A 25,245-nucleotide genomic window follows, 5' to 3' on the forward strand; every position below is an offset into this window, starting at 1 on the left:
GACTCCAAGGCATCCACAGGGATGCTGGCCCATGTTGACTCCAAGGCTTCCACAGGGATGCTGGCCCATGTTGACTCCAAGGCATCCACAGGGATGCTGGCCCATGTTGACTCCAAGGCTTCCACAGGGATGCTGGCCCATGTTGACTCCAAGGCTTCCACAGGGATGCTGGCCCATGTTGTTCCACAGGGACTGGCCCATGTTGAGGCATCCACAGGGATGCTGGCCCATGTTGACTCCAAGGCTTCCACAGGGATGCTGGCCCATGTTGACTCCAAGGCATCCACAGGGATGCTGGCCCATGTTGACTCCAAGGCATCCACAGGGATGCTGGCCCATGTTGACTCCAAGGCATCCACAGGGATGCTGGCCCATGATTGGCCCATGTTGACTCCAAGGCTTCCACAGGGATGCTGGCCCATGTTGACTCCAAGGCTTCCACAGGGATGCTGGCCCATGTTGACTCAAGGCTTCCACAGGGATGCTGGCCCATGTTGACTCCAAGGCTTCCACAGGGATGCTGGCCCATGTTGACTCCAAGGCTTCCACAGGGATGCTGGCCCATGTTGACTCCAAGGCTTCCACAGGGATGCTGGCCCATGTTGACTCCAAGGCTTCCACAGGGATGCTGGCCCATGTTGACTCCAAGGCTTCCACAGGGATGCTGGCCCATGTTGACTCCAAGGCATCCACAGGGATGCTGGCCCATGTTGACTCCAAGGCTTCCACAGGGATGCTGGCCCATGTTGACTCCAAGGCTTCCACAGGGATGCTGGCCCATGTTTCCAAGGCTTCCACAGGGATGCTGGCCCATGTTGACTCCAAGGCTTCCACAGGGATGCTGGCCCATGTTGACTCCAAGGCTTCCACAGGGATGCTGGCCCATGTTGACTCCAAGGCTTCCACAGGGATGCTGGCCCATGTTGACTCCAAGGCTTCCACAGGGATGCTGGCCCATGTTGACTCCAAGGCTTCCCCACAGTTGTGTCAAGTTGGCTGGTTGTGGATCTGTACTCCGAATAGTTCGTTCCATCTCATCCCACAGACGCTCAATTGGGATGGAGACTTGTTGATTGGGCAGGCCACTGCAGTAAGATGGAATTCACTGTGATGATCGTGGAACCTGGACCGTCCGTGCCTCGTGGCTTCGGGCATTATCCGGCTGATGGATACAGGATACACTGCTGCCATGAAGGGATGCACCTGATTGGCTACGATGTTCAGATGTCCTTTGGTATTTAAACGTTGCACCACTTTTATCAAAGGTGCCCAATGTGTGCCATGAAAACACGCCCCACACCACCACCACCGCCACCAGCCTGCAGTGTTGACACGCGGGGCATGATGGATGTATGTACTCGTGGTTTTCTCCATACCTTAGTCCGCCCATCAGCGTGAAACAGCAGAAACCAGGTATTCATCAGACCAGATGATGTTTTTCACATCCTCCAGTGTTTATGTTCCTCAGCCCAATGCAATCAAGAAGTGGAACTCTGGTCGTCAGCTACCAGTTAACATTCTCTTGTTTTGCTGAAAGAAGTGGAACTCTGGTCGTCAGCTACCAGTTAACATTCTCTTGTTTTGCTGAAAGAAGTGGAACTCTGGTCGTCAGCTACCAGTTAACATTCTCTTGTTTTGCTGAAAGAAGTGGAACTCTGGTCGTCAGCTACCATACCGCATTCACGTTAACGTACGGACAAGTTGTGCTTTCTTTCATGGGTCTTTGATGCACCAATGTTGTACTGACTGTCAGTTGACTAACTGTAGCCTGGCTGTTGCTCTGCACAATTCGTGTGGTGGACCAATCTTGATACACACGGGAAACTGTTGAGCCTGAAAAACCCAGCAGTGTTGCAGTTCTTGAAACACTCAAACTGGTGTACCTGGCACCTACTACCATACACTGTTCAAAGGCACTTAAATCTGTTGTCTTGCCCATCACCCTCTGAATGGCACACAATCCATATCTCAATTGTCTCAAGGCTTAAAAATAATTATTTAACCACCTGTCTCCTCCCCTTCATCTACATGTCTCCTCCCCTTCATCTACATGTCTCCTCCCCTTCATCTACATGTCTCCTCCCCTTCATCTACATGTCTTCTCCCCTTCATCTACATGTCTTCTCCCCTTCATCTACACTGATTGAAGTGGATTTAACAAGTGACATCAATAAGGGATTCATAGCTTTCACCTGGATTCACCTGGTCAGTCTATGTCATGGAAAGAGCAGGTGTTCCTAATGTTTTGTCTACTCAGTGTATAATGGGTTTTCTTTCTTCTTCAAAAGTTCCCGTAAACCACTGATACACAGGAAGAGCGATGTTGTCTCCTACAGAATCTATGGCCCAGTTTCATACATTCTAACCAGGAAGTGCGACATTGTCTCCTACAGAATCTATGGCCCAGTTTCATACATTCTAACCAGGAAGTGCGACGTTGTCTCCTACAGAATCTATGGCCCAGTTTCATACATTCTAACCAGGAAGTGCGACGTTGTCTCCTACAGAATCTATGGCCCAGTTTCATACATTCTAACCAGGAAGAGCGACGTTGTCTCCTACAGAATCAATGGCCCAGGTTCATACATTCTAACCAGGAAGTGCGACGTTGTCTCCTACAGAATCTACGGCCCAGGTTCATACATTCTAACCAGGAAGTGCGACGTTGTCTCCAACAGAATCTATGGCCCAGTTTCATACATTCTAACCAGGAAGTGTGACGTTGTCTCCTACAGAATCTATGGCCCAGTTTCATACATTCTAACCAGGAAGTGCGACGTTGTCTCCTACAGAATCTATGGCCCAGTTTCATACATTCTAACCAGGAAGTGCGACGTTGTCTCCTACAGAATCTATGGCCCAGTTTCATACATTCTAACCAGGAAGTGCGACGTTGTCTCCTACAGAATCTATGGCCCAGGTTCATACATTCTAACTTCCTAGATATGTCCTGTCTTGAGACTGTGGTATGTTGTAGTCCTAATGCAGAGTCTTGCTGTGTGTGTCATACTCTTCCCAGAAGCAATATGGAGGGGAGGAGTGTACCTACCACACCCCTCCTCGCTCGGAACGGACCAACAGGTGTCCACAACCACATCAGGTGAGCTGATGTCTTAATCTGTACAACTAACCCTAAACCAACAGGTGTTCACAACCACATCAGGTGAGCTGACGTCTTAAACTGTACAACTAACCCTAAACCAACAGGTGTTCACAACCACATCAGGTGAGCTGACGTCTTAAACTGTACAACTAACCCTAAACCAACAGGTGTTCACAACCACATCAGGTGAGCTGACGTCTTAAACTGTACAACTAACCCTAAACCAACAGGTGTTCACAACCACATCAGGTGAGCTGACGTCTTAAACTGTACAACTAACCCTAAACCAACAGGTGTTCACAACCACATCAGGTGAGCTGACGTCTTAAACTGTACAACTAACCCTAAACCAACAGGTGTTCACAACCATATCAGGTGAGCTGAAGTCTTAAACTGTACAACTAACCCTAAACCAACAGGTGTTCACAACCACATCAGGTGAGCTGACGTCTTAAACTGTACAACTAACCCTAAACCAACAGGTGTTCACAACCACATCAGGTGAGCTGACGTCTTAAACTGTACAACTAACCCTAAACCAACAGGTGTTCACAACCACATCAGGTGAGCTGACGTCTTAATCTGTACAACTAACCCTAAACCAACAGGTGTTCACAACCACATCAGGTGAGCTGACGTCTTAATCTGTACAACTAACCCTAAACCAACAGGTGTTCACAACCACATCAGGTGAGCTGAGGTTTTAGGCCTAGATTCAATCAGATTAAGCATCAAACCGGTAACAGCAGACGCGTAGCAGGTGATCTGAAGTCTTAGGCCTAGACTCAATCAGATTAAGCATCAAACCGGTAACAGCAGACGCGTAGCAGGTGATCTGAAGTCTTAGGCCTAGACTCAATCAGATTAAGCATTAACCCGGTAACAGCAGACGCGTAGCAGGTGTTTTGAAAATGTCTGAGGTGGAACTGTGTTGGAGCCGGTCAAATCGGTCAGCAGCTGCTCTTGTGATCATTGTCACACGAAGCCACACCCGCCCCTCTCAAGTTAGAAGTTCCCGAGCAAGAAAGTGTATGCTATTTAGAAATAATTACGCTCAAATTGAAAAAAAATAATTCAACTAAATATTGAGGATTTCTATCAGCCTAATCGAGGTGTAGATCACATCTGCACGGGATTTCTGTTACTGTGACTCCGTGCAGCCAATGGCAATGCCCGTTTTAGGTGCAAATGGCAGGAGCCAGTTGTGGATTTGACAGCTCTTAACACATTTCCATCTCCGATATCCGCTGTGCGGATGTCAGTTTAAGCAGATCTGATTAAATAGAGTCCTTCATTTATAAAACTAACCCTAACCCACTAGTGTCCAAAATCACTTCAGGTGAGCTGCTATATACGCACACTGGAGCTATAAGTCTGGATCTCAGAAAGGATTCTTCTTCTTTTTGTTCTCCTCCCTGTTTTTCTTTTTCAATGGTTTAAATACATTTTTTTTATGGATCTCTTTCCTTTTCCAGGTCAGCTATATCCACAGTGACTACTACCAAGCAGTGGTCAGACAATCCAGAGGTGACCCAGGTGGTTCCTCATCAGTCTCAGGTCAGCGGCCACTCCCCTGGCCCCTCCTCTGGCCCCCCGTCAGGGTCCTATGAGCAGGGAGGAGGAGGGGGAGGCGGAGTTTACAGTGATATCCTGATGGACTATGTATGGGGGAAGCAGCAGCAGCAGCAGAGACAGGTCCAACAGGTCCATGGCAATGGACAGTTCCCTTCCTCCGTTCCTGTACCTCCTCCTTCTCACTTCAACGGCTACCCCCACCCCCAGGGACATCTCCCAGGGCCCCAGCACGTCTCTGGGGGCCCGCCAGCCTACTCCAGCCCCCTGATGCTCCGGGGGAAACTTGGGGAGCCACGCCGGGTCAAGGTAACCCGTACCAAGTCCTGTGGTCCATTCATCCCTCTCCAGCACCACCAGAATGAGGTACTCCACTTCTCCTCTTACACCTCCTCCTCTTCTGACCCTCCTCTTCCTCCCACCTCCTCCTCCTCCTCGACCGGGACCTCCACAGCTGCACTGTACCCCCACCAGGGTTCTGGGGTTGAGTCCCAAAAGCACCAGCATGGGTCTGGATCGGGACCCGGTCTCAATCTCAACCACAACCACCAGCTCGGACCACCTCAGTACTCTGACTCCGTCACCCCGGAAGACCCCATCCGCAGCCTGCACAAGGCCCTGGCTCTGGAGGGCCTGAGGGACTGGTACCTGAGGAACAGCCTGGGTGGAGTGGCGGTGGGGGGGAAGGTACAGGGGCAGGACAACAGGGGGACCCCCAGGAGGCGTACCACGAACTCCCTGCACGGGTCACACCCTCAGCATCTCCCACACCAGCCCCAGATCTACCAGGGAGACCGAGACAGAGACTACCCTCCCTGCCACCTGCCACAGTCACAGACCTTCCACGGGCACCCACTACATGGCAGGTAGGTGTGGTTGGTATGTACAGTATGCTATGTCTGAGTGGTTGTTGTAAGTCAGTGTGTACGCTCTAATGTTCTGTCTCTCTGTTGTCGTCCTCCGTTTGCTGCCAGAGGTACTTTATTACAATAGTAAGTCATAAATATTATTGACATTTAACATTTTTTATTATTATTATGATTTTTCATTTCCTTTATTTATCTCACTCTCTCTTTTCCATTCACCGAGTGGACAGGGCGGTCAGGGAAATGAAAGGCGAAAGGGTTTTGCATCTTCGTCAACAACAAATAGTGTGCTGACTCGACCCATTGTTCACCTGTTTTGGGAATACCTGATGGTCAAATGCCGACCCTTTTACCTCCCGGGGGACTTTTCATCTGTTATCGTGACTGTTGTATACATTCCACCTCAGGACAACAACAATAACAAGCTAGGCACTTAAACAAATGTACGAGACTATAAACAAGCAGGAAAACTTACATCCGGAGCCATTTCTTGTCGCCGGCGATTTTAATTCTGCGTCATTAAGACACGTGATGCCCAACTACCATCCTTCACCACTAGGGGCAGTAAAGTCTTAGACCACTGTTACCCGACAAGGCCCTCCCTCGTGCACCATTCGGCAAATCAGATCCTGACTATATACTCATGCTTCCTGTTTACAAGCAGAAGTTCAAACAGGAAGTACCCGTGACACACTCAGTTGAGAAATGGAATCACAGATTCTGGAATATGTTCCCAGACTCTCCAGATAACATCGACGAGCTAACCACCTCTATCACCGGTTTCATAAGGAAATGTAAGGAAATGCATCGGAGATGTTGTCCTACGGTGAAGTTTCGCTGCTTCCCCAATCAAAAGCCCTGGATTAACACAGAGGTTGGAGCTAAACTAAAGGACAGGGCTACCACACACGGAGCTACCGTAGACAACCCTGAGGCTATGGCTGAGGACAGGAACAAGTACCAGAAGTCCCTCTACGACCTCCTCAGAGTCATCAAATGAGCAAAAGGACAATATAGGAACAAGGTGGAATCATATTACATAGGCTGTGACGCAGAGTTCAGAGGTTACAGTCCATTACGGATTACAAAGGAAAGCCGTGATCTGCTCCAACGACGCCTCTCTTCCAGATGAACTCAATGCATTTCATGTACGCTTCGACAATAACAACACCGTACTGTGAGTGACGGCCCTCACCAACCCAGAGGACCAGGGGGATCCCGCTCTCCGAGGCCAACTTGAGTAAGGTCTTTTAATCAGGTCAACACTTGCAGGGCCGGACGGTATTCCAGAGCATGTTCTCACCTCCATCATCCAAGCCACTTTAGACCCACTCCGCCCCAACATAGAATGACACAACCTCACTTGCACTCCACACTGCCCTCACCCATGCTAGATAAGAGGAATACCTATGTGAGAATTCTGTTCATTGACTACAGCTCAGCATTTAACACCATAGTCCCCTCCAAGCGTCTCACTAAGCTAAGGACCCTGTGACTTAACACCTCCCTCTGCAACTGGATCCTGGACTTCCTGACGGGCTGACCCCAGGTGGTGAGGGTAGGTAACAACCCATCCGGCATGCTGACCCTCAACACTGGAGTCCCCCAGGGGTGCGTGCTTAGTCCCCTCCTGTACTCCCACGACTGGCTGGCCACGCACGACTCCCAACACCATCATCAACATTGCTGACGACCAAACAGTGGTTGGTCCTTATCAAAAGTGAACGACGAGACAGCCTACAGGGAGGGGGTAAGTGACCTGGAAGTGTAAGTGACCTGGCACTCACACACACACAGTTGTGAAGAAGGTGGGACTCTTCCCCCTCAGGAAGTTGAAAAGGTTTGTCATGGGCCCTCAAATCCCCCAAAAACTTCTACAGCTGCACCATTGAGAACATCTTGACTGGTTGGTATGGCAACAGCACCACCCTCGATGGCATGGTGCTACAGAAGGTGGTGCAGATAGCCCAGTACATCACTGGGGCCGAGCCCACTGACATCCAGGACTTCTATGTCAGGTGGGTCCCGGAAAATCATTAGACTCCAGCGACCCAAGACATAGACTGTTCTCTCTGCTTCCGCACGGCAATCGGTACTGGAGCAACAAGTCTGACACCAACAGGCTCCTGAACAGCTTCTATCCCCTAACCATAAGACTGCTAAATAGCTAACAAAATGGCTACACTGACTATCTGAGATGACCTTTTTGTATTTTATGAAATTGTTTTTTTAATCAAAGTTTATGTTCTGATAGATACGGATTCTGCGACACGGTTAGCTTTTTTCAGCTGGGACCGTAAGTTTGTGCCCCAGATTTCTGCTAAAACAGCACAACGGTTCACGCCGAGGAACTGAAGTAAAACTACAACATTATCTTGAACATCCTTGTTGGCAAAATAAGAAGAAGAAAATAATCATCTCTGTGTTATTGAAGGGATTTGGAACGTTACCATCGCTGCCCTTGACGAGTTTCTTGAAGAAACAGAGCTGGTGTAACTGAGTCAGGTTTGTTGGCCTCCTTGCTCGCACACACGTTTTCAGTTGTGCCCACAAATGTTCTATGGGATTGGAAGTACTTTGGAAGTATGCTTGGGGTCATTGTCCATTGGGAAGACCCATTTGCAACCAAGCTTTAACTTCCTGATGTCTTGAGATGTTGCTTCAATATATCCACATAATTTTCCCACCTCATGATGCCATCTATTTTTTAAGTGCACCAATCCCTCCTGCAGCAAAACACCCCCACTACATGTTGCTGGCACCCAAGTGCTTCACGGTGGGGATGGTGTTCTTCGGCCTGCAAGCCTCCACCTTTATCCTCCGAACATAACGATGGTCATTATGGCCAAACAGTTTTTTGTTTCATCAGACCAGAGGACATTTCTCCAAACAGTACGATCTTTGTCAGAACACGTCTCCTTCCTGAGCGGTATGACGGCTGCGTGGTCCCATGGTGTTTATACTTGCATACTATTATTTGTCCAGATGAACGTGGTACCTTCAGGCGTTTGGAAATTGCTGAACCAGACTTGTTGAGGTCTACAATGTTTTTTTCTGAGGTCTTGGCTGATTTATTTTGATTTCCCCATGAGGCACTGAATTTGAAGGTAGGCCTTGAAATACATCCACAGGTACACTAAAATTATGTCAATTAGCCTATCAGAAGCTTCTAAAGCCATGACATCATTTTCTGGATTTTTCCAAGCTGTTTAAAGGCACAGTCAACTTAGTGTATGTAAACTTCTGACCCACTGGAATTGTAATACAGTGAATTATAAGTGAAATAATCTGTCTGTTAACAATTGTTGGAAAAATGACTTGTGTCATGCACAAAGTAGATGTCCTAACCGACTTGCCAAAACTATAGTTTGTTAACAAGAAATTTGTGGAGTTGTTGAAAAACGAGTTTTAATGACTCCAACCTAAGTGTATGTAAACTTCTGACTTCAACTGTGTACATGGTTCTAGAATATACAGGAAAGATAGACGATTCCTTTGATGATGCAGTAGTATCTATACATGGTTCTAGAATATACAGGAAAGATAGACGATTCCTTTGATGCAGTAGTATCTATACATGGTTCTAGAATATACAGGAAAGATAGACGATTCCTTTGATGATGCAGTAGTATCTTTTCATGGTTCTAGAATATACAGGAAAGATAGACGATTCCTTTGATGATGCAGTAGTATCCATACATGGTTCTAGAATATACAGGAAAGATAGACGATTCCTTTGATGATGCAGTAGTATCTATACATGGTTCTAGAATATACAGGAAAGATAGACGATTCCTTTGATGATGCAGTAGTATCTATACATGGTTCTAGAATATACAGGAAAGATAGACGATTCCTTTGATGATGCAGTAGTATCTATACATGGTTCTAGAATATACAGGAAAGATAGACGATTCCTTTGATGCAGTAGTATCTATACATGGTTCTAGAATATACAGGAAAGATAGACGATTCCTTTGATGATGCAGTAGTATCTTTTCATGGTTCTAGAATATACAGGAAAGATAGACGATTCCTTTGATGATGCAGTAGTATCCATACATGGTTCTAGAATATACAGGAAAGATAGACGATTCCTTTGATGATGCAGTAGTATCTATACATGGTTCTAGAATATACAGGAAAGATAGACGATTCCTTTGATGATGCAGTAGTATCTATACATGGTTCTAGAATATACAGGAAAGATAGACGATTCCTTTGATGATGCAGTAGTATCTATACATGGTTCTAGAATATACAGGAAAGATAGACGATTCCTTTGATGATGCAGTAGTATCCATACATGGTTCTAGAATATACAGGAAAGATAGACGATTCCTTTGATGATGCAGTAGTATCTTTTCATGGTTCTAGAATATACAGGAAAGATAGACGATTCCTTTGATGATGCAGTAGTATCTATACATGGTTCTAGAATATACAGGAAAGATAGACGATTCCTTTGATGATGCAGTAGTATCTATACATGGTTCTAGAATATACAGGAAAGATAGACGATTCCTTTGATGATGCAGTAGTATCCATACATGGTTCTAGAATATACAGGAAAGATAGACGATTCCTTTGATGATGCAGTAGTATCTTTTCATGGTTCTAGAATATACAGGAAAGATAGACGATTCCTTTGATGATGCAGTAGTATCTATACATGGTTCTAGAATATACAGGAAAGATAGACGATTCCTTTGATGATGCAGTAGTATCTATACATGGTTCTAGAATATACAGGAAAGATAGACGATTCCTTTGATGATGCAGTAGTATCTTTTCATGGTTCTAGAATATACAGGAAAGATAGACGATTCCTTTGATGATGCAGTAGTATCTATACATGGTTCTAGAATATACAGGAAAGATAGACGATTCCTTTGATGATGCAGTAGTATCTATACATGGTTCTAGAATATACAGGAAAGATAGACGATTCCTTTGATGATGCAGTAGTATCCATACATGGTTCTAGAATATACAGGAAAGATAGACGATTCCTTTGATGATGCAGTAGTATCTATACATGGTTCTAGAATATACAGGAAAGATAGACGATTCCTTTGATGATGCAGTAGTATCTTTTCATGGTTCTAGAATATACAGGAAATATAGAGAAGTTGCTATAGACCTCCAAGTGCTAAAAGTCTGTTTTTGGACTATATGTGTGAAATGCTCGATGATGTATGTAATATGAACAGAGAAGAATATTTTCTGGGTGACCTAACTATTGACTGGTTGTCAACCAGCTATTCACACAAAGAAAGAAGCTTCAAACTATAACCAGTGTGCCTACAATATTATTCAGGTTATCAGTCAACCTGCCAGGGTATTTACAAACAGAGCAGGAACTAAATCATTAACGTGTATTGATCACATCTTGATTAACCTCTTCAGTCGACCCTCTACTTTTTTGAACATTCTGTTAAAAATCGCGCAACATTTCAGCGCCCTGCTACTCATGCCAGGAATATAGTATATGCATTTGCTTAGTCTGTGTGGATAGAAAACACTCAGAGGTTTAAAAAACTGGTTAAATCACTGCTGTGGCTTTACCAGAACGGCATTTACATCAAAAAGCACAGGAAAAACTGATCACTGAAAATGGGAAAATATATCCATGCGCTACTTGAACCCATTGATAAACGTGAACCACAATTAATTGCCTGAGGTTGCAGTACCTACAGCTTCCACACGGTGTCTAGAGTCTTGTCATTTCCCTTCGAGTTTTTTCTTGGTCAAACACATGCAGGGCACCGTATCTCCTATGGTCTAGGACCGGATATTTTCGTTGAGTTTCTAGCCGGACATTTTTCCAGACGGACAGCTAATGATCTTTACATCGCCTCCTGATGAATTTTATCGCTTATTAACGTTTACTAATACCTAAAGTTGCATTACAAACGTGTTTTGTGAAAGTTTATCGTCGACTTTTTGAATTAAAAAAAATGACGTTACGTTTTGAAACGATGTTTTTTTCGTTTATCACACAGTCTACATATAACGATATCTAGGCTTTATATGGACCGATTTAATCGAAATAAAGACCCAAATAGTGTTTATGGGACATCTAGGAGTGCCAACAAAGAAGATGGTGAAAGGTAATGAATGTTTTCTATTTTATTGTGCGGTTTGTGTAACGCCGAAATGCTAATTATTTTGTTTACGTCCCCTGTGGGTCTTTTGGGGTGTTGCATGCTATCAGATAATAGCTTCTCATGCTTTCGCCGAAAAGCATTTTAAAAATCTGACTTGTTGCCTGGATTCACAACGAGTGTAGCTTTAATTCGATACCCTGCATGTGTATTTTAATGAACTTTTGAGTTTTAACTAATACTATTAGCATTTAGCGTAGCGCATTTGCATTTCCAGAGCTCTAGTTGGGACGCAAGCGTCCCGAGTAGAAGCAACAGGTTAATGCTGCAGAAATCTGCTGTAAAGCAGTATCCAAATCCATCGAATGTAGTGATCATAATATAATAGCCGTATCTAAGAAAAAAACTAACTTCCAAAACAGGTCCTGGTCATGCAAGAAGTTTTGATTTTTATGCCGAAGATGTGAAAAATATTTGTTGTTCTGATGTGTAATGAGGAACAACTTTGACGCATTTATGAAACTGCTTCCTCCGGTTACTGATAGAAATGCACCCATCAGGAAACTGACTATCCCCGAGTGTTGGGCCAGTAACTGAAAGGTTGCTAGATCGAATCCCCCGAGCTGACAAGGTACAAATCTGTCGTTCTGCCCCTGAACAAGGCAGTTAACCCACTGTTCCTAGGGCCGTCATTGAAAATAAGATTTTGTTCTTAACTGACTTGCCTAGTTAAATAAAGGTTAAATGAGAACTTCCAAATCTCCATGGATAGAGGATGAATTGAAAAAAACTGTATGGCTGAGAGGGATGAACCAAAGGGACAAGTAAGGACGAGCCACCTTGTACCAACAACCTGGATGGTAAAATACTGAAGTTGGTAGCGGAATACTGTTTGCTACATCTTCAATTTAAGCCTAGAAGACGGTGTATACCCTCAGGCTCGGAGGGGGGCAAAGGTCATTCCGCTACCCAAGAAACACCCTTTAATGGTTCAAACAGCCGACCAATCAGCTTGTTGTTGTTTAGCAAACTTTTGGAAAAACAAATTAACAATGGACTGTCAGCGTGCTTATAGAGATGACTGATGATTGGTTCAAATTAACAATGGACTGTCAGCGTGCTTATAGAGATGACTGATGATTGGTTCAAATTAACAATGGACTGTCAGCGTGCTTATAGAGATGACTGATGATTGGTTGAAAGAAATGGATAATAATAAGATTGTGAGCTGTTTTGTTACATTTCAGTGCAGCTTTTGACATTCTTGATCATAACCTATTGCTGAAAAAAAAAAACATTTAATTTATTTTGTATTTCCATCCTCTGCCTTAGAAAACTATCTAATAGGGGTTTCTTTAATGGAAGCCTCTCTAATGCAAATTTGGTTGAGTGTGGTATACCGCAGGGCAGCCAGTTAGGGCCATTATTGTTTTCTGTTTTTACTAATGACCCCCCACTGACCTTGAATAAAGCCTGTGTGTCTTTGTACGCCGACCGTATATATACGTCAGCTACGACAGTAAAATTTAAAACCTGTACTACTGCCCGGTTGTGTGGTCATGTGCGACAAAGAAGGACATAGGAAAATTGCAGTCCAGAACAGAGCAGCACATATTGCACGTAGGTGTACATGGATGGCCAGTGTCAGCATGTTAATCTCCTGGCTCAAAGTTGAGGAGAGATTGACTGCATCACTATTGGTCTTTGTGCGAGGTGTTGATGGTACCAAACGGTCTGTTCAAGCAGTTGGCAACACAGTTCAGACACTCATCTGTACAACACAACACATTCAACCAGACGTCTCTTCACAGTTCAGACACTCATCTGTACAACACAAGACATTCAACCAGAGGTCTCTTCACAGTTCAGACACTGATCTGTACAACACAAGACATTCAACCAGCGGTCTCTTCACAGTTCAGACACTCATCTGTACAACACAACACATTCAACCGGAGGTCTCTTCACAGTCCCCAGGTCCAGAACAGAGGCTGGCAAAAACACAGTATTAAATAGAGCCATGACGAAATGGAACTCTCTGTCACCACAGATAGTTTAGTTTATTTTTGGAATGGAATTTGTTTTATTTTTGTTTGTTTTTACCTGATAAAAAACACCTTTATGGCACAACGGGGACTGTGAAGAGACAGACATATTTTATAAATTATGTAGTGTATTACATAGGGTATTATGTAGTGTTATGTATTGTATATTACGTAGGGTATATGGTATGCTGGCCCTGTATATGGTATGCTGACCCAGTATATAGCATTCTAATCCTGTATACAGTATGCTGACCCTGTATACAGTATGCTGACCCTGTATACAGTATGCTGACCCTGTATATAGTATGCTGACCCTGTAGACAGTATGCTGACCCAGTATATAGTGTGCTGACCCTGTAAATAGTATACAGTATGCTGACCCTGTATATAGTGTGCTGACCCTGTATACAGTATGCTGACCCTGTAAATAGTATACAGTATGCTGACCCTGTATACAGTATGCTGACCCTGTAAATAGTATACAGTATGCTGACCCTGTAAATAGTATGCTGACCCAGTATATAGTGTGCTGACCCTGTATACAGTATGCTGACCCAGTATACAGTATGCTGACCCTGTAGACAGTATGCTGACCCTGTAGACAGTATGCTGACCCTGTAGACAGTATGCTGACCCTGTATACAGTATGCTGACCCTGTATACAGTATGCTGACCCTGTAAATAGTATATAGTATGCTGACCCTGTATATAGTATGCTGACCCTGTATACAGTATGCTGACCCAGTATACAGTATGCTGACCCTGTAAATAGTATATAGTATGCTGACCCTGTATATAGTATGCTGACCCTGTATACAGTATGCTGACCCTGTAAATAGTATATAGTATGCTGACCCTGTATATAGTATGCTGACCCTGTTTACAGTATGCTGACCCAGTATACAGTATGCTGACCCTGTATACAGTATGCTGACCCTGTATATAGTATGCTGACCCTGTATATAGTATATAGTATGCTGACCCTGTATATAGTATGCTGACCCTGTATATAGTATGCTGACCCTGTATACAGTATGCTGACCCTGTAAATAGTATATAGTATGCTGACCCTGTATATAGTATGCTGACCCTGTATACAGTATGCTGACCCAGTATATAGTATGCTGACCCAGTAGACAGTATGCTGACCCTGTATATAGTATGCTGACCCTGTATACAGTATGCTGACCCAGTATACAGTGTGCTGACCCTGTATGCAGTATGCTGACCCTGTAAAGTGTATATAGTATGCTGACCCTGTATATAGTATGCTGACCCAGTATATAGTATGCTGACCCAGTATATAGTATGCTGACCCTGTATATAGTATACTGACCCTGTATATAGTATGCTGACCCAGTATATAGTATGCTGACCCAGTATATAGTATTTTATTTTTTTATTTTATTTCACCTTTATTTAACCAGGTAAGCAAGTTGAGAACAAGTTCTCGTTTACAATTGCGACCTGGCCAAGATAAAGCAAAGCAGTTCGACACATACAACGACACAGAGTTACACATGGAGTAAAACAAACATACAGTCAATAATACAGTAAAAAAACAAAACAAAAAAAAACAAGTCTATATACAATGTGAGCAAATTAGGTGAGAAGGGAGGTAAAGGCAAAAAAGGCCATGGTGGCAAAGTAAATACAATATAGCAAGTAAAACACTGGAATGGTAGTTTTGCAATGGAAGAATGTGCAAAGTAGAAATAAAAATAATGGGGTGCAAAGGAGCAAAATAAATAAATAAATTAAATACAGTTTGGAAAGAGGTAGTTGTTTGGGCTAAATTATAGGTGGGCTATGTACAGGTGCAGTAATCTGTAAGATGCTCTGACAGTTGGTGCTTAAAGCTAGTGAGGGAGATAAGTGTTTCCAATTTAAGAGATTTTTGTAGTTCGTTCCAGTCATTGGCAGCAGAGAACTGGAAGGAGAGGCATATAGTGGCCAAAGAAAGAATTGGTTTTGGGGGTGACTAGAGAGATATACCTGCTGGAGCGTGTGCTACAGGTGGGAGATGCTATGGTGACCAGCGAGCTGAGATAAGGGGGACTTTACCTAGCAGGGTCTTGTAGATGACATGGAGCCAGTGGGTTTGGCCCGAGTATGAAGCTGGCCAGCCAACGAGAGCGTACAGGTCGCAATGGTGGGTAGTATATGGGGCTTTGGTGACAAAACGGATAGCACTGTGATAGACTGCATCCAATTTGTTGAGTAGGGTATTGGAGGCTATTTTGTAAATGACATCGCCAAAGTCGAGGATTGGTAGGATGGTCAATTTTACAAGGGTATGTTTGGCAGCATGAGTGAAGGATGCTTTGTTGCGAAATAGGAAGCCAATTCTAGATTTAACTTTGGATTGGAGATGTTTGATATGGGTCTGGAAGGAGAGTTTACAGTCTAACCAGACACCTAAGTATTTGTAGTTGTCCACGTATTCTAAGTCAAAGCCGTCCAGAGTAGTGATGTTGGACAGGCGGGTAGGTGCAGGTAGCGATCGGTTGAAGAGCATGCATTTAGTTTTTCTTGTATTTAAGAGCAATTGGAGGCCACGGAAGGAGAGTTGTATGGCATTGAAGCTTGCCTGGAGGGTTGTTAACACAGTGTCCAAAGAAGGGCCGGAAGTATACAGAATGGTGTCGTCTGCGTAGAGGTGGATCAGAGACTCACCAGCAGCAAGAGCGACATCATTGATGTATACAGAGAAGAGAGTCAGTCCAAGAATTGAACCCTGTGGCACCCCCATAGAGACTGCCAGAGGTCCGGACAGCAGACCCTCGATTTGACACACTGAACTCTATCAGAGAAGTAGTTGGTGAACCAGGCGAGGCAATCATTTGAGAAACCAAGGCTGTCGAGTCTGCCGATGAGGATGTGGTGGTTGACAGAGTCGAAAGCCTTGGCCAGATCAATGAATACGGCTGCACAGTAATGTTTCTTATCGATGGCGGTTAAGATATCGTTTAGGACCTTGAGCGTGGCTGAGGTGCACCCATGACCAGCTCTGAAACCAGATTGCATAGCAGAGAAGGTATGGTGAGATTGAAATGGTCGGTAATCTGTTTGTTGACTTGGCTTTCGAAGACCTTAGAAAGGCATGGTAGGATAGATATAGGTCTGTAGCAGTTTGGGTCAAGAGTGTCCCCCTTTGAAAGAGGGGATGACCGCAGCTGCTTTCAATCTTTGGGAAACTCAGATGACACGAAAGAGAGGTTGAACAGGCTAGTAATAGGGGTGGCAACAATTTCGGCAGATAATTTTAGAAAGAAAGGGTCCAGATTGTCTAGCCCGGCTGATTTGTAGGGGTCCAGATTTTTCAGCTCTTTCAGAACTTCAGCTGAATGGATTTGGGGGAGAAGGAGAAATGGGGAAGGCTTGGGCGAGTTGCTGTTGGGGTGCAGTGCTGTTGACCGGGGTAGGAGTTGCCAGGTGGAAAGCATGGCCAGCCGTAGAAAAATGCTTATTGAAATTCTCAATTATGGTGGATTTATCAGTGGTGACAGTGTTTCCTATCTTCAGTGCAGTGGGCAGCTGGGAGGAGGTGTTCTTATTCTCCATGGACTTTACAGTGTCCCAGAACTTTTTAGAGTTAGTGTTGCAGGAAGCAAATTTCTGCTTGAAAAAGCTAGCCTTGGCTTTTCTAACTGCCTGTGTATAACGGTTTCTAGCTTCCCTGAACAGCTGCATATCACGGGGCTGTTCGATGCTAATGCAGAACGCCATAGGGTGTTTTTGTGTTGGTTAAGGGCAGTCAGGTCTGGGGAGAACCAAGGGCTATATCTGTTCCTGGTTCTAATTTTCTTGAATGGGGCATGTTTATTTAAGATTGTTAGGAAGGCATTTTTAAAAATATCCAGGCATCCTCTACTGACGGGATGAGATCAATATCCTTCCAGGACACCCGGCCAGGTCGATTAGAAAGGCCAGCTCGCTGAAGTGTTTCAGGAGCGTTTTACAGTGATGAGTGGAGGTCGTTTGACCGCTGACCCATTACGGATGCAGGCAATGAGGCAGTGATCGCTGAGATCTTGGTTGAAGACAGCAGAGGTGTATTTAGAGGGGAAGTTGGTTAGGATGATATCTATGAGGGTGCCCGTGTTTAAGGCTTTGGGGGTACCTGGTAGGTTCATTGATAATTTGTGTGAGATTGAGGGCATCAAGTTTAGATTGTAGGATGGCTGGGGTGTTAAGCATGTTCCAGTTTAGGTCGCCTAGCAGCACGAGCTCTGAAGATAGATGGGGGGCAATCAGTTCACATATGGTGTCCAGAGCACAGCTGGGGGCAGAGGGTGGTCTATAGCAGGCGGCAACGGTGAGAGACTTGTTTTTAGAGAGTTGGATTTTTAAAAGTAGAAGTTCAAATTGTTTGGGTACAGACCTGGATAGTAGGACAGAACTCTGCAGGCTATCTTTGCAGTAGATTGCAACACCGCCCCCTTTGGCAGTTCTATCTTGTCTGAAAATGTTGTAGTTTGGAATTAAAATTTCTGAATTTTTGGTGGTCTTCCTAAGCCAGGATTCAGACTCAGCTAGAACATCCGGGTTGGCAGAGTGTGCTAAAGCAGTGAAAAAAACAAACTTAGGGAGGAGGCTTCTAATGTTAACATGCATGAAACCAAGGCTATTACGGTTACAGAAGTCATCAAAAGAGAGCGCCTGGGGAATAGGAGTGGAGCTAGGCACTGCAGGGCCTGGATTCACCTCTACATCGCCAGAGGAACATAGGAGGAGAAGAATAAGGGTACGGCTAAAAGCAATAAGAATTGGTCTGACCCAGTATATAGTATGTAGTATGCTGACCCAGTATATAGTATGCTGACCCTGTATATAGTATGCTGACCCTGTATATAGTATACAGTATGCTGACCCAGTATATAGTATACAGTATGCTGACCCAGTATATAGTATATAGTATGCTGACCCTGTATATAGTATGCTGACCCTGTATACAGTATGCTGACCCTGTATACAGTATGCTGACCCTGTATACAGTATGCTGACCCTGTATACAGTATGCTGACCCTGTAGACAGTATGCTGACCCTGTATACAGTATGCTGACCCTGTATACAGTATGCTGACCCTGTATATAGTATGCTGACCCTGTATACAGAATGCTGACCCTGTATATAGTATGCTGACCCTGTATATAGTATGCTGACCCTGTATATAGTATGCTGACCCAGTATATAGTATGCTGACCCTGTATATAGTATGCTGACCCTGTATATAGTATGCTGACCCTGTATATAGTATGCTGCCCCTGTAGACAGTATGCTGACCCTGTAGACAGTATGCTGACCCTGTAGACAGTATGCTGACCCTGTATACAGTATGCTGACCCTGTATACAGTATGCTGACCCTGTATATAGTATGCTGACTCTGTATATAGTATGCTGACCCTGTATACAGTATGCTGACCCTGTATACAGTATGCTGACCCTGTAGACAGTGTGCTGACCCTGTAGACAGTATGCTGACACTGTAGACAGTATGCTGACCCTGTATATAGTATGCTGACCCTGTATATAGTATGCTGACCCTTTAGACAGTATGCTGACCCTGTATATAGTATGCTGCCCCTGTAGACAGTATGCTGACCCTGTATATAGTATGCTGACCCTGTAGACAGTATGCTGACCCTGTATATAGTATGCTGACCCTGTAGACAGTATGCTGACCCTGTAGACAGTATGCTGACCCTGTAGACAGTATGCTGACCCTGTATACAGTATGCTGACCCTGTAGACAGTATGCTGACCCTGTATACAGTATGCTGACCCTGTATACAGTATGCTGACCCTGTAGACAGTATGCTGACCCTGTAGACAGTATGCTGACCCTGTAGATAGTATGCTGACCCTGTATATAGTATGCTGACCCTGTATACAGTATGCTGACCCTGTATACAGTATGCTGACCCTGTATATAGTATGCTGACCCTGTAGACAGTATGCTAACCCTGTAGACAGTATGCTGACCCTGTATATAGTATGCTGACCCTGTATACAGTATGCTGACCCTGTATATAGTATGCTGACCCTGTAGACAGTATACTGACCCTGTATACAGTATGCTGACTCTGTATACAGTATGCTGACCCTGTATAGTATGCTGACCCTGTAGACAGTATCCTGACCCTGTATATAGTATGCTGACCTGTATATAGTATGCTGACTATGTATATAGTATGCTGACCCTGTATATAGTATGCTGACCCTGTAGACAGTATGCTGACCCTAGACAGTATGCTGACCCTGTAGACTGTATAGTATGCTGACCCTGTATATAGTATGCTGACCCTGTATACAGTATGCTGACCCTGTATATAGTAGTATGCTGACCCTGTATATAGTACAGTATGCTGACCCTGTATACAGTATGCTGACCCTAGACAGTATGCTGATAGTATGCTGACCCTGCAGACAGTATATGCTGACCCTAGTATGCTGATAGTATGCTGACTCTGTATGACAGTATGCTGACCCTATGTATACAGTATGCTGACCCTGTATATAGTATGCTGACCCTGTAGACAGTATGCTGACCCTGTAGACAGTATGCTGACCCTGTATATAGTATGCTGACCCTGTATATAGTATGCTGACCCTGTATATAGTATGCTGACCCTGTAGACAGTATGCTGACCCTGTAGACAGTATGCTGACCCTGTATATAGTATGCTGACTGTCTGTATATAGTATGCTGACTATGTATATAGTATGCTGACCCTGTATATAGTATGCTGACCCTGTAGACAGTATGCTGACCCTGTATATAGTATGCTGACCCTGTAGACAGTATGCTGACCCTGTAGACAGTATGCTGACCCTGTATATAGTATGCTGACCCTGTATATAGTATGCTGACCCTGTATACAGTATGCTGACCCTGTATATAGTATGCTGACCCTGTAGACAGTATGCTGACCCTGTATATAGTATGCTGACTCTGTATACAGTATGCTGACCCTGTATACAGTATGCTGACCCATGTATAGTATGTATGCTGACCCTGTAGACAGTATGCTGACCCTGTAGACAGTATGCTGACCCAGTATATAGTATGCTGACCCAGTATATAGTATGCTGACCCTGTATATAGTATGCTGACCCTGTAGACAGTATGCTGACCCCTGTGAGACAGTATGCTGACCCAGTATATAGTATGCTGACCCTGTAGACAGTATGCTGACCCTGTAGACAGTATGCTGACCCAGTATATAGTATGCTGACCCTGTATACAGTATGCTGACCCTGTATATAGTATGCTGACCCTGTATATAGTATGCTGACCCTGTATATAGTATGCTGACCCTGTATATAGTATGCTGACCCTGTATAGAGTATGCTGACCCTGTATATAGTATGCTGACCCTGTATACAGTATGCTGACCCTGTATACAGTATGCTGACCCTGTATATTATGCTGATATAGTATGCTGACCCTGTATATAGTATGCTGACCCTGTATATAGTATGCTGACCCTGTATATAGTATGCTGACCCTGTATATAGTATGCTGACCCTGTAGACAGTATGCTGACCCAGTATATAGTATGCTGATCCAGTATATAGTATGCTGACCCTGTAGACAGTATGCTGACCCAGTATATAGTATGCTGACCCAGTATATAGTATGCTGACCCTGTATATAGTATGCTGACCCTGTATACAGTATGCTGACCCTGTATACAGTATGCTGACCCTGTATATAGTATGCTGACCCTGTATATAGTATGCTGACCCTGTATGCTGAGTATACAGTATGCTGACCCTGTATATAGTATGCTGACTCTGTATACAGTATGCTGACCCTGTATATAGTATGCTGACCCTGTATATAGTATGCTGACCCTGTATATAGTATGCTGACTCTGTATATAGTATGCTGACCCTGTATATAGTATGCTGACCCTGTATATAGTATGCTGACCCTGTATATAGTATGCTGACCCTGTATATAGTATGCTGCCCCTGTAGACAGTATGCTGACCCTGTAGACAGTATGCTGACCCTGTAGACAGTATGCTGACCCTGTAGACAGTATGCTGACCCTGTAGACAGTATGCTGACCCTGTATACAGTATGCTGACCCTGTATACAGTATGCTGACCCTGTAGACAGTATGCTGACCCTGTATACAGTATGCTGACCCTGTATACAGTATGCTGACCCTGTATATATTATGCTGACCCTGTATAGAGTATGCTGACCCTGTATATAGTATGCTGACTCTGTATACAGTATGCTGACCCTGTATATAGTATGCTGACCCTGTATATAGTATGCTGACCCTGTATATAGTATGCTGCCCCTGTAGACAGTATGCTGACCCTGTAGACAGTATGCTGACCCTGTAGACAGTATGCTGACCCTGTAGACAGTATGCTGACCCTGTAGACAGTATGCTGACCCTGTATGCTGACCCAGTATGCTGACCCTGTATACAGTATGCTGACCCTGTATATAGTACCCTGCAGACAGCTGACCCTGTATATATTATGCTGACCCTGTATAGAGTATGCTGACCCTGTATATAGTATGCTGACTCTGTATACAGTATGCTGACCCTGTATATAGTATGCTGACCCTGTATATAGTATGCTGACCCTGTATATAGTATGCTGACCCTGTATATAGTATGCTGACCCTGTATATAGTATGCTGACCCTGTATATAGTATGCTGACCCAGTATATAGTATGCTGACCCTGTATATAGTATGCTGCCCCTGTAGACAGTATGCTGACCCTGTAGACAGTATGCTGACCCTGTAGACAGTATGCTGACCCTGTAGACAGTATGCTGACCCTGTATACAGTATGCTGACCCTGTATACAGTATGCTGACCCTGTATATAGTATGCTGACTCTGTATATAGTATGCTGACCCTGTATACAGTATGCTGACCCTGTATACAGTATGCTGACCCTGTAGACAGTGTGCTGACCCTGTAGACAGTATGCTGACACTGTAGACAGTATGCTGACCCTGTATATAGTATGCTGACCCTGTATATAGTATGCTGTCCCTTTAGACAGTATGCTGACCCTGTATATAGTATGCTGCCCCTGTAGACAGTATGCTGACCCTGTATATAGTATGCTGACCCTGTAGACAGTATGCTGACCCTGTATATAGTATGCTGACCCTGTAGACAGTATGCTGACCCTGTAGACAGTATGCTGACCCTGTAGACAGTATGCTGACCCTGTAGACAGTATGCTGACCCTGTATACAGTATGCTGACCCTGTAGACAGTATGCTGACCCTGTAGACAGTATGCTGACCCTGTATACAGTATGCTGACCCTGTATACAGTATGCTGACCCTGTAGACAGTATGCTGACCCTGTAGACAGTATGCTGACCCTGTAGATAGTATGCTGACCCTGTATATAGTATGCTGACCCTGTATACAGTATGCTGACCCTGTAGACAGTATGCTGACCCTGTATATAGTATGCTGACCCTGTAGACAGTATGCTAACCCTGTAGACAGTATGCTGACCCTGTATATAGTATGCTGACCCTGTATACAGTATGCTGACCCTGTATATAGTATGCTGACCCTGTAGACAGTATACTGACCCTGTATATAGTATGCTGACTCTGTATACAGTATGCTGACCCTGTATATGGTATGCTGACCCTGTAGACAGTATCCTGACCCTGTATATAGTATGCTGACTCTGTATATAGTATGCTGACTATGTATATAGTATGCTGACCCTGTATACAGTATGCTGACCCTGTATATAGTATGCTGACTCTGTATATAGTATGCTGACTATGTATATAGTATGCTGACCCTGTATATAGTATGCTGACCCTGTAGACAGTATGCTGACCCTGTATATAGTATGCTGACCCTGTAGACAGTATGCTGACCCTAGACAGTATGCTGACAGTATATAGTATGCTGACCCTGTATATAGTATGCTGACCCTGTATATAGTATGCTGACCCTGTATACAGTATGCTGACCCTGTATATAGTATGCTGACCCTGTAGACAGTATACTGACCCTGTATATAGTATGCTGACTCTGTATACAGTATGCTGACCCTGTATACGGTATGCTGACCCTGTAGACAGTATGCTGACCCAGTATATAGTATGCTGACCCTGTATACAGTATGCTGACCCTGTATATAGTATGCTGACCCTGTATATATTATGCTGACCCTGTATAGAGTATGCTGACCCTGTATATAGTATGCTGACTCTGTATACAGTATGCTGACCCTGTATATAGTATGCTGACCCTGTATATAGTATGCTGACCCTGTATATAGTATGCTGACTCTGTATATAGTATGCTGACCCTGTATATAGTATGCTGACCCTGTATATAGTATGCTGACCCTGTAGACAGTATGCTGACCCTGTAGACAGTATGCTGACCCAGTATATAGTATGCTGACCCAGTATATAGTATGCTGACCCTGTATATAGTATGCTGACCCTGTAGACAGTATGCTGACCCTGTAGACAGTATGCTGACCCAGTATGCTGATAGACAGTATGCTGACCCTGTAGACAGTATGCTGACCCTGTATGTATATGCTGACCCTGTATCCTGACCCTGTAGACAGTAGTATATAGTATGCTGACCCTGTATACAGTATGACCCTGTATATAGTATGCTGACCCAGTATATAGTATGCTACAGACCCTGTAGACAGTATGCTGACCCTGTAGACAGTATGCTGACCCAGTATGCTGACCCTGTATAGTATGCTGACCCTGTATACAGTATGCTGACCCTGTATATAGTATGCTGACCCTGCTGACCCTGTATAGTATGCTGACCCTGTATATAGTATGCTGACCCTGACCCTGTATATAGTATGCTGACCCTGTATATAGTATGCTGACCCTGTATACAGTATGCTGATATAGTATGCTGACCCTGTATATAGTATGCTGCCCCTGTAGACAGTATGCTGACCCTGTAGACAGTATGCTGACCCTGTAGACAGTATGCTGACCCTGTAGACAGTATGCTGACCCTGTATACAGTATGCTGACCCTGTATATAGTATGCTGACCTGTATATAGTATGCTGACTCTGTATATAGTATGCTGACCCTGTATACAGTATGCTGACCCTGTATACAGTATGCTGACCCTGTAGACAGTGTGCTGACCCTGTAGACAGTATGCTGACACTGTAGACAGTATGCTGACCCTGTATATAGTATGCTGACCCTGTATATAGTATGCTGACCCTTTAGACAGTATGCTGACCCTGTATATAGTATGCTGCCCCTGCTGACCCTGTATATAGTATGCTGACCCTGTATACAGTATGACCCTGTATGCTGACCCTGTAGACAGTATGCTGTATATGTACCCTGTATATAGTATGCTGACCCTGTAGACAGTATGCTGACCCTGTAGTACTGTATATAGTATGCTGACCCTGTATGCTGACCCTGTAGACAGTATGCTGACCCTGTATGCTGACAGTATGCTGACCCTGTATACAGTATTGACAGTATGCTGACCCTGTATACAGTATGCTGACCCTGTATACAGTA

General features: G+C 44.4%; 1 protein-coding gene across 2 annotated transcripts in view; it reads left to right on the forward strand.

Annotated features, from left to right (window-relative positions):
* ccdc120a (coiled-coil domain containing 120a) overlaps nucleotides 1-25,245 on the forward strand; it is a 122,657-nt gene that overhangs the window by 86,201 nt on the left and 11,211 nt on the right. For both annotated transcript variants that reach the window (XM_065021000.1, XM_065021001.1), the window contains exons 9-10: nucleotides 3,020-3,100; nucleotides 4,579-5,541. In XM_065021000.1, the coding sequence (XP_064877072.1) occupies nucleotides 3,020-3,100; nucleotides 4,579-5,541 (1,044 nt within the window). The remainder of the gene's footprint in view (nucleotides 1-3,019; nucleotides 3,101-4,578; nucleotides 5,542-25,245) is intronic.

This window comes from Oncorhynchus nerka, linkage group LG7, assembly GCF_034236695.1.
Source record: "Oncorhynchus nerka isolate Pitt River linkage group LG7, Oner_Uvic_2.0, whole genome shotgun sequence".
Lineage (NCBI taxonomy): Eukaryota > Metazoa > Chordata > Actinopteri > Salmoniformes > Salmonidae > Oncorhynchus > Oncorhynchus nerka.